This window comes from Battus philenor, unplaced genomic scaffold (assembly GCF_028537555.1).
Source record: "Battus philenor isolate CCGP_79_NKW_IND1 unplaced genomic scaffold, ilBatPhil1.0.hap1 SCAF_15, whole genome shotgun sequence".
In the NCBI taxonomy this organism is placed as follows: Eukaryota; Metazoa; Arthropoda; class Insecta; order Lepidoptera; family Papilionidae; genus Battus; species Battus philenor.
Window position 1 is genome coordinate 3,422,979 of NW_027181677.1, and position 11,991 is coordinate 3,434,969.

An 11,991-nucleotide genomic window follows, 5' to 3' on the forward strand; every position below is an offset into this window, starting at 1 on the left:
TGAATGGCCGTTGGGGCAAAAAGGTTCTCGAGTGGCGACCACGAACCGGTGGACGCGGCGTGGTGGAGGTGGTAGGTGGACTGACGACATAGTTAAGGTCCTATAGGATCTGTCATCGCGGCGATCTTTGGCGGAGGCTTTTGCTTTACAGTGAACGTCTATCGACTGAAAAAAAGAAGAAAAGATCTGAAATTTAGTGACAATTACCTACAGATGACGCGAGTATCTATGAAACAAACACTTGGGCGGGATTTCACATTTGTTTTAATTATTTATCAAAGAACTGTTGTTACCTTACTTTCCATCTTCTTACGTTAGCTGTGTCGCTTTAATTCCATTTGCATACAATCTAACTTAAAACAGAGCCTATAAATTACATTCAGATGCTTGAAATTTTTATGACAGCAAATATGTTACTAAGTTACATTTTTGTAGCGTCCTTTACGTGACTGTCCTCGTGTCGCGGGTAATTTTTGACTTTTACAAAATTGATGTTACCCAAATAGATTTGCGAGTAAAATAATATAATAGTGAAAAAGTAATTTTAATCAACAATCAAGACTTTATGGTCACATGAAGTACATAAGAATAAGTGAACACAAAAAATTAAAACCCGATAAAATTTATTCGTATTTAAGTTGAATTATTGTGAATTTATTGTGAATTATTTAACTTATTACGACATAACCTACATTCCCACTTTTCAAGGTTTCGAAATAAAAATTGTTAAAAGTGGAATGTATACACAACTCGAGTCTGATGTTTTCTGGGAATAGACTCTTAATTCTAAACACCTGTGATCTTAATCAGCATGTACATTACTCATTAATTAAAGCATCTTAACACTTAACGTACACAATTAATAGCAACAAGGTAGTAATTATATTGTTATATTAGCAAATAACATTTTAAATTATTATAAGAAATAATCCATTAATAGACTAGTCAAATTTCTGTATGACTTTCGTTTCTTGTGGCGTTCACGAATGAACATTATGAGTACGATATGAATTACCTAAATCTAGATCTATCATAAGTATGGTACCTATATAAGTACCCATAAGAAAGTAAACCCATGTAAACCTGGTTATCGATGAATGTATAGTTCCTTTGCTGTGAATTAATGTATGGTACGGGTGTACCATAAGGAGAGGGTGTACAAGAGAGAGTTCTTTCAGAAATCCGAATTGTCAAAAGTTTTAAATAGCGTAATGACAATATTGTACGAAAAAGTGTTTTTAAAATACGATAATCGGAATAATAAGTATATATTATTATTAATTATTGTTTTCTATCTTTTCTTGCAGTTCTTTTACTGTCAAGTTATTGGCATGTCAGATTCTAATATAAAAATTAATTATTGTAATTGATTTCAGAGTGAATACCTTATACAGGATGATTTGAAAGGAGTGTAAAAGCTTTAAAGTTTTTTGCTCATAAATGAGCTATACATTCACCCCTTTAAACTTTTATATCTATTTCCAATCATCCTGTACATTCATCACGATGTACACGCATTGAAAGACGTGTATATATAAAACATCCTTTTGAAAAACGAGTATGTGAAAAATAAAAAGAAATCTCGTCTTGAGTCCGTTGAGGCACGGTTACCAGCTGTCACAGAGCATTTTGCCTTTATTTCTGACAGCTAACCTCCCATGTGAGGGTTGATCCCTTTGTTTACCATTAAAGGCTGTCCAGGCGTAAAAAAGTGCTCTGCGTCGGTCCGGGGCCGTGCTCCGAGTAGAAAGTGAAACCGCTTTGTCGAAAGGTTGCTATAAAAATTGTAGTGGCGGCTATAGACACTTCAGTCGAGGCGTGCCACGCGCACCAGTTGTACAGTTTATCCAGTTTCCCGCCATCTGGACGCCATGGTCAGTTCCTTTTTTTATTATTAGTGTTGTCAAATATATGTGTATGTTTAAAACACAAGTACATTATTTATTTATATTACATAAAAAATATTTATTTCACTAACATTTTCATTTATTAACATAAAAAAATAGTTCGAAATTTTTAAGAAAAACTATTTTTTTAAATAAGATTTATTATTATTTTGATTTGTATTACATGTCTATAACCTTTCAATACTTATTTACTCATTGTTTTTGAAACTAATGAAAAGATAATTAACAATTTAAACGCGATAACAAAAAATTTAACAGTACGATGAACAACTGTGTTTTGTATTACTTAGTCAAGGTTATAAGTAATCAAACGCTTTCCTAATTAATCTAATGAACTAGTTACGTTTTCTTAATATCCTCAATAAGCCATTCGGTACTACAACACACTGCATATTTTACGCCACGTAACTTTTATATATTTCGCAAAAGATATATAAACGCATAATAATTTTATTAAACTAATAAATAGTTCCAACGATTTTAAATCAAAGTTTTAAATTACATCGTTATAATGACCCAATTTTAATAAAGTAATTTAAAATGTAAAATAATAAAGAAACTGTTAATAAACTTTTACGTGAATAAAATAATCATAGATTTTTTTTCGTAGTTTACATTCAAAACTTTCATAATAAAATTATGGAAATTATCTAAAATACTTAAATGATGTATATTATATTTCAATATAATATAAATGACGTTATATTAAGTAAAAAATGCTTGATTATCAAAACGATCATACCTTTTCGAAATCCCACTTGAAACCAGTAAGCTAGAAAAATAAATATGACGATGTCTCATATAACACCAATAGGCAATATTTTGAAATTTATTGTTAAGTAATAAAAATTCACCGTACATTGTAGCCATTGCGTGTTTCAACATTCAAGCTCAACTGGATAACGCAATAATGATCCATGTAATTGATATTAAACAATCTTTATAGACAAATTGTCCACAACAGATATAAACGACCGTTTTGTCACTAACGGCCTTAAAATTATAAATAGATCTTTGTAAATCAACTTTAAGGCCGTACCCCAAAAAGGATGCTTTTGCTACGTGTCATTTTCTCTTTAATCAGATTGATAATAGTTACTTATATTGTGTTTCAGTGTGTGCAAAAAATAAAAAATGTGTCTTGTTAAGAGAACTAAAACAAAAGAAAAATCTGATTATGTAGTAAAGTGTTACGCGAAAAGCATAGAATAAAAATATACCCATTGAGCACACGGAAATATGAAAATATAAATTTTTTTATATATCAACATTCAAGCATATATTATTCTGTTCATTTTTAATAGATCAAGATCTTATCCATATTTTTTTTAAAACTAAAAACTTTCGATCCAGTTACGTCGAATTATTTGTTTCTGTAATTCAATAAAATCAGAGACATGAACTGTGTGCGTAATCTGTGCTCATAAGCTCGATCGAATTATTCCACGATTTGAAACGAACAAGTAAAAGTTATTTCGCAACGAGACCTTGATTCTGTCACGGATACGGCAATAACGTGTCTTGCAAGTAACGGACCCATTTAAATCTATATGACAATATTATATCTAGTACAATTAAATAGTAAATTCATTCGCATTTTTTATTAACTTCGTTCCATAAGTTTTTTTTATACAATATAACCTCTTAATGACAATGACGTTTTAGGTTGATGACAATGACGTTTCAGAATCCCATTTTATATTATTTAATTATATATTGTAATGATAATTTACATATATGTTAAGAGGTTTAGATATATTATATCGAAATATTTATACATAATTGTCAAATGTTATTTAGCGGAAGTGATTTTAAACTTTTATGTAAAAAATATTGTCGTATGTGTCAAGGTTCATGTATGTCTAATTATAAATTATACATCTGGCAACCCTGATCTCAGCGGAAATGTCGTATAAGTCGCCACGGTTTTACTCGTTACATTGTTAAACATAAATGGCATTGAAACCTTTCACTCACTGTCCGACGTCCGTTCGAAGGTAAGCGGCTGTGGGCGTCGCTGGTTATCAACGCTGAAATGCCCACAACTTCCTAATGGCCGTTAAAATGTCAACGCGCTATGTTATTATTACCGATTACCATATATAGATCGCTATATGTCGTGCTGTTACAAATTATTGTAAGGATCTACTTAATTTAAATTTCATTGGTCATTATCATTCTACGTGTACTTTAAATGCACATTAATATTTATAAAATTAATCATTTAGTGTCATGTGTATTTCAACAATATGTTTAATTAACATGTTATTGTCGCAAAGACAATTTAACATTTTTCATTTGCATATAAAATCTTGGTCAATGTAAAATATTAAATAAAATAATTTGGACTATACCATTACAATAACCGTAAATCACGTGTTTTATCAATTTTATTTGAAAATCAAAAGGTTAATAACGGAATAATTTAAAAGATACTAAATGAAGTTAAACATAACGACGTACGCTTTTAAATACTGTAGATAAAAAATCTAGATTTAAATTTAAATGTTTATGTTAAATAATCATATTGTTATTTAAAAAACTATTGTTAACTCTAACCAGTGATTCGAACTGACTTCCGCTAGTCGGTTGGCGGCCCCACTGGCCACTCAACTATCACAGCTAACATTTCACTTTCTAAAAGTTATACGTAAGTAACTTCCGATCCGATTTCAAAAGCGACAATTGAAAAACGCTTCGGTTGTCGAATTGAGCAAGAGATAGCAACGCTTGCGTAAGAGTAATTTCACTTTACAAAAACATTTGAAAGTAACTTTGTCGATCATAGTTTGGTAAGAACGTATTTAGACCTGACATTTAGTTAGTTCAGCTTATATTTAAATGTAATAGAACATTTCATATGTTTCAAGATTCATTTCGTTATCGACTATAATTAACTAATATAACAGTTAATTATCCAGAATTGCGTCTTATTTTTAATTTCAATTAAAATATTCAACTTGCGTTTATGTTTGATATTTATATTTCATTTCTTTATACGAGTCTTGTCAATGACAAATTGATATATATATATATCCATACATATATATTATGATAACTTTCTACTACTTGTAGATTAGAGCAACCTTTTTTAATTACTATTTTAAATTTCGTTAATAACTGGCGATTTGTTTGCCAAATAAATGTAATTATTAGTTTAAAATTAAATAAGACTTAAGAAAGTATATCTCAGGTTTAATCCCCGGCACTAATTTTGTGTTAATTATAATTACTATATAAAAATGGGGTAGAAAATAATCTTCAGAAGAAACTGGCCTAACCTATGACTAAAATCATACTGTAATAAATCCATCCTCTTTGCGTAGTTTTCCTAAAGTCTACCTTCTCTTCGAAATCTACCTTTTGCATACCATGTCAGATAACAATTTATATCCTTTCCTGGAAAGATGTCTTACGTTTGTGGCAATAAAATACAATAATAACAAATAATTTTTACATTTTACCATTACAAGATGGAACGCTTCTAAAATTAAATACTATTATTATTTTTACTAGAAATGAAATCTTTATGAATATCGAGATATAAATTCTATTTATAAACCAATTACACACACAAAGTATAGTGCTGATAATATTTTCTCAAGTAGTTACTAACGTGGGAAGCGTTGCGTCATCAGGTCACGATGGATAGTTGAAAGCAAGGGCTTGAGGGGTCTGACATTTAAACGTTTCCTACCCACACAGATTATCAACTGTGTTTCGATACTTTATAACCACCCACTTACTTTAGGTTGTTATTGGACATAGGATCTCGATTTTCATCAGATGTTATTAATTTGACCTTCAACGCCTGAAAAGTATTTAAATAATATCGTCGTCGCTACAGTCTATAAATGCCCAATGCAAGACAAAGGCCTCCCCCAAAGATATATATTAGGGGATATACAACAATCGCCACGCCTGGCAGGCGGGTTAGTGATCGCAGTGTAGTGTTATGATACGCAGAGAACGCTGGCGATTCAATATAAATGATTCAGAAAATGAGAATTATATAAGATTGTATCCCTGGAATTGAACCCGCGACCCTCGATCCCAAGTCTCGGTGCTGTTGTGCTAACTACTTATATTACATAAAGAAGCTAAATTAGCATTACATATTTACCATTAAATGGTAAACAAACATTGTAGATAAATATTTAAAACTAATCTTGTCAATGTCACAACTTTATATTTCAAAACTTGCGTACAAATGATAAAGGTACTTTTAAATTGTTTCCTTTGCCTATTTTTATTACGCTTCATTATAAAATTAGATTTGTATTTAACTAGTGTATAATAGTGTTTATTCTGCGTTTTATTCAAAAACCAATATACCTTTAAGATATCGAAATCAAAAAAATATTTCTTTTCACAAAATAGATATTTTTTTATATTTAACTAAAATGAAAATATTTCTTTTGTCTAATGTCAATTATAAGTACACAATAAAGAACATTTCGAAGTCGCAACTTTTTAGTTGGAATGTTATTCATAATGATTGGAAATCGATAGTAAAAGCTTTTAAAGGGCGAATACATAGCTGATTTGATAATGCATTCAATTTATAGGTTAATGACTTGTGGCAGTACAAAATTTTTGAAAACTCCATGTGTTATTCCGATTTTTTTGACAACGCTTCATACTATAATATCATACTATAAGTAATCTTTGTTATTTATTATTTCTGAAATCATTTATTTTTGCATACAGTGCAATGGTACGTTCCAAAGTATATTTGCCAAAACAATTGTTATACATTCATGCTTTTCAAGCTCTTACATATTACTAATTACCCGGTATAAACGTCAAATTATAAAAAGAAAATATGTGTTAAAAAGCCAGTATACGTATGGACAAGATACAATTTAGTTCGCGATTACATATATTACGTTATCGGAGTTATTACTATGCAGCGAGCGAAGTGTGAGGTGTGGCAAGCGGTGCGGCTAGTGGGCAGGCCAGTGGTATGCTCGGACCGCTGTCGCTTACGCAACTGTAATGAGAGCCGACGTCGCCGTCTTACCGATCCCATATTTAAATATATGTCAATGAATAGATATAATTTGAATTAAAACGTTTTAAACTTTCACCTATCAATTAGGAGACATAGCTAAAATGTTTCTTTTGTCATGTATTGCCCGTCCGTTGACATTGACATATTCACCAGAATTTAGTTGGCGTTAGGATTCATATCGATGTAATTTTTTCATACATTTCATTACGTACGTCATTTATTATTTCTGAAACCATTGGATAAAGTATTCCATACATTGTTTGACAGCAAATAAGTTTACCTTTATCCATTTAAATCTTCAGACTGTAAACAATCACCTGTAATTTAAATATAGCGAAGTGTGAGCTATAAATTGCAAGCATAGATTATATCAATAATATTTTCAACAGCTGTTAATAATCCTGGCAACGGTTGCGGCTGCGGGCGCCATGCCGTCATACATCGCGGTGCCGGCAGACCAGATCGCGTTCGTGGATCTGTCAGCGCTGCGAGCTCGGCGAGTTCCCCGTCAAACACTTGAGCCACCGCTGCCGCAAGCGCTTTACGAACAGGATTACCAGCCCATACCGCTTCAACACTACCAGCAACAACGTTAGTGATAGTTACTCTACTTATTTAATGTATTCTTCACCATGATGTCAGCCGCTAGACGGCCACTGTGAGGCAAAGGACAACTTAAAAGATCACCACCATGACAGGTCTTGCATTGCCCGCATACAGATATTTTCCCTTGATCTACATTACACAAAAAATAAATAATAAAAATCTGTTTTATTATGTTTTTTAAGAACATAAAAATTGGTGTTAATAACATCGATATCAATACTATCGATTTAATAATATTATTGTAAACCCTACACATTCTTGTTAAAGGATTGTAAAATAAGTTATGTAAGATGCTATTTTTAAAGATTTTAAGTTAAGAAAATCATGTTGCGATGAGCTTGTGAGACAAAAAACTGGAGTTAATAATATATTTCTTTTTAAAATTTATATTTTGCTAAGTAAATATTGAAGCTAGAGTGTTATATTTCATCCTTATACCATATTCGTTTATCAATGTTTATAAATTTATAAAAGTTATATTTTCGATAAAACCAAAATGAATTCACTATTGTTTAGGTTTTGTAAGGAAAGGCTTCATAACGAGTTTGTCTTGAGTGCGAGATAGCTCTAATAGAGTGTCGTTGCAAAGAAACTGGTCGCCCCGTCAGTCATCCGTGTACATCAACATTCAAACCCAAGAAAGCGAGATGAATTCACAAGAGCGTTCACGGTTATCCATCAAGGCCTTTTCAACTTTCACTCCAACAAAGGATCGGGTACTTTCTACGTTCCTCAAATTCAATTCCCGATGTAAAGTTAAAGCCGTTATGTTTCCGGTATTTTCCATTGTTCGATGCTATCTAATATTTAAACACAAGTCTTAAACAACGATACATTTAGAACGACAATTACATAAATTGCGGTGCGATTGTTATCTTGGCATGCAACCTGGAAACATTTAGATTGTACTGTTTCAACTCCTTACTAAATCTCTTTGGTTTACACAAGCGGAAGATAGATTGATAAAATATTTCAAAAGAGTTAGCCTACCTCGTTTGATTTTTTTGAAATCTAAATTCAAATTAATCTTGTCTATGATATTGTTTTATGTATGCGAGTAGTTGTAAAATGAAATGACTTTCTATCTATCAGCATCTAATACTTTATATATTCGCCTTAATGAATAGAAAATCATTTAAATATTTCAAAGCTTTTTGAAATTATTCGTAATAATTTATAATAAATAAATTCTTACATATTAATTATTGTTTACCAGTTTCATTCAAGCGACAATAATTGATCTATTAGCGTAATAATCTATACTAAAAAATTATGAAAGTAACTGTTTTATTACGGCGAAATAAACAAATTAACTTGGTTTAAAACAGTGGAACCTGTTTGCAAGATAAAAAAATCGTGTGAAGTATTTTGCAATAACGACCCAGATTTCGCGACGTCGCGAGCTAATTTACTAGATATCTACGCAATTACACCATAGATTTCTTGACTTCGATAATGTATAATTTAAGATTATTGCGCCTGTAGCTAATGATACACATGACATTTTAATGCCAGCGCAGGATTAGTGTTGGAGAATTATAAATTTGATCGGATTAATTTCTATCAAGCTAAATCGACATTAATCAAATATCGTTTTTTTAAGACAGATTTATTACCTTTATGTCTATAACGAAAGTTTAGTGGACTCAACAAAAATAAATTTTTGCAATCGTTTATATTACTTCAATGTATGTAATATTATAGTATGGCTTCATCATGAGCTCTTTCATATTAATTTATTAATCTGTATTATTATACACTTAGGTTAATTTCCAGTGACAATTGCATGTGTTCATCAAAACTTAAATTTCCGAAGAGTCCATATTGATACGAACTGGAATCAAATTGCGCTTCCCTATCATTCTTGCTTTTAATGCTATTATTATTTCAAACATACACTGATTCCGCAAAATTAAAAAAAGAAACCTTCGCTATGTTATAGGATTTTTTTAACGAGTTTTATTTTATTAGTTTAACAAAATTCTGGAATTTAATTCAGAGACATTATTATTAGGGACGATCCCTAATAATAATGTCTCTGAATTAAATTCCGTAATACTATACACGGTTGTCGACAAAAGAGTTATTAATTTAAACATAAAAGTTGGTTAGAACAATAAATACAATTTTATTTTCTTTACAGCAATAGGTCTTGCACCCCCTCCAGCTCCAGAAGCCCCTGCAAGATTTATACAAATACAGCCGCAAGAAAAAGCACAAGAATCAGCTCCGATCGTGGCTGAGGCGCAATACGCAGAAAGGCCACCGGACTTCGGCGAATTTGTTGACTTTGGAGCACATACCGGTGACAATGGTGCCTTTGGTTGGTATGCCGATTACCCCGTAAACAATCAAGACGATTCAGGATACAGGAAGTAGAAAGACAAAAATGTAGCTAAACAAATGAGTTAATAGTACACAAATCTATTTTTATAAAAGAACGTGTATGTGGTTTGTATAATCAATATTTGGTATTCAATATTAGCTACACTCATAAAACTTGCCTACAACTTAGCACTGAAAAATATTTAAATCAAATAACAGCTAAGTTTTGACTACGTTACCAAAGACAGTATTGTTTTTTTTAGATATATTAGTAGAAGTACTATAAGCGAATTACCGCACATTTGTTTTAGACGGTGAATTGCGCTGTTTTTGCACTTTGTTATTAAGACATGGGTCGGCTTTGCAATTTTACTTTTTGCAGATCAATCATTTATTTAAGAATGATTGAATATTTTGATGTCTACAAAATGCCGGCCTCATAAAAGTTCCTTTTTATTATTTATTAAGTTTTCAAAGTACACTGTGATACGCACCTTGGTAGTTTAAAATATAATTCTTTTTGTTTCTATTTACCTATCATTTCTTTCTTTTAAAATTTCCTCATATATTTTACTCTTGTATTACATCTATTTATTCATCATTTTCATTGTTTTTTATACTATATTTAATACGTTTTAATGTACGTACTCATTTTCTATTCAAAAGATCTATTCATATATATTTTCCGTTTCTTTTCTGCTATTTATATATTATATACGTATCATCTGACTTTCATATACTTGTGCTCTTGATTATTGTTTCTTATTTTCACAAGTTATCCAATATGATGTATTTCTTTCTTGGTTTCATTATCTATTGGTGCTGGGACTTGCTTAAAATGCGTAATATTCATTTTAATTATTCTTGACATAAACTTAGTCTGTTTTTACGTAATTCTATTTTAAAATCTTGCTATCTAACTTCTTTACATTGAGTACATTTATCTATTTAATTATTTTTTTCTCTTTTTCTATCAACTTAATCGCTTTATTCATCTCATTGTCTTTACCACTTCACTTTATACTTCATCTCATGAACTGTCTGTCACCTTGCTCTAATGTATTTTCTATTCTTCTTACATTTTCATGAGTTTATTCAACAACTTATTTATGAAAATCATCTTACCAATTCATGTTCAATTTTTTACATACTTGTCTTATATCATGCTACTACTTATCTTCGCCTTTTTGTTATTTTTTATTCTCTATTTTCCACCATTACTTTTCGGTCTTACATCATATTACTACTGTCTTCGCCTTTTTGATTTTTTTCTTCTCTACTTTCTATCATTTTTATCTTATTTCAACATTACCTATTTCCTTTGTAACTCTTTTTATCTATTTTTTCTGTTACCTCACCCCATCTTCGTTTCTTTTCATATTATTTCGCTTTTCATGAACTCTATATTTTCTTTTTGTCTTACTTACTTATCTCTATTTAAACTTTTATAAAACGAATATGTATTTTTTAACAATTTTTTTTCGATCAGTTTTTTTAGAGTTTATTATACATTTATATTAGACTCGTTATCTTCATTCGCCTTCACCATATTGACTTTCTTTCATCTTAACTAAACAATATGTTTTCTATCTCTATCCCTTCACTTTATTTCCGTTATCATAAAATCACGCCCTTTCAACGGTTTATATCAAATCATGCTTTTTCATATCGTATGTATGTACTCAATGTTTTAATTATTTTATATTTGCATCTTCTTTACAAATACACAAATGTAGTCGACACTAAGAAGATGGAGCTCATAAATATGGCCTGTAATTTCAGAGTAATTACGGACTTTGTGGTAATGTTTACTTTCTTTAATCTCACAAAGTTCACTCGTGATAAATGTCAAAACACATCGTACAATGTTGTTTGCTTGGAATAAGGGAAAATGAAAGTTAAGGCCGCTGATGAATTCTACATGTGTTTTATTTACATTGCTTTATTTTTTTTACAATACTTTACTCTATTTAATTATTACATTTTTCACTTTACTCTTCACTCCATAAATTTCTACTGTCTTTTCAGTTTATCTATTTGTTTCTTCTTACATCATTTCTTGTTTTCTACTAATATTAAAATTCATCTCTTTTCAATTTTCTTCCTTGCTATTAAATTTATAAATAACATATTGAATTC

The 11,991-nt window shown here is 30.6% G+C and overlaps 1 protein-coding gene across 1 annotated transcript; it reads left to right on the forward strand.

The window, feature by feature from the left end:
- The first annotated feature begins 1,823 nt into the window (after window positions 1-1,823).
- LOC137918924 (uncharacterized) lies at window positions 1,824-9,930 on the forward strand. The gene is made up of 3 exons (XM_068761859.1): window positions 1,824-1,874; window positions 7,311-7,512; window positions 9,671-9,930. Exons 1-3 carry the CDS (start codon window positions 1,872-1,874, stop codon window positions 9,904-9,906), a joined length of 441 nt encoding a protein of 146 aa, XP_068617960.1. The 5' UTR covers window positions 1,824-1,871; the 3' UTR covers window positions 9,907-9,930.
- The last annotated feature ends 2,061 nt before the right edge of the window (window positions 9,931-11,991 follow it).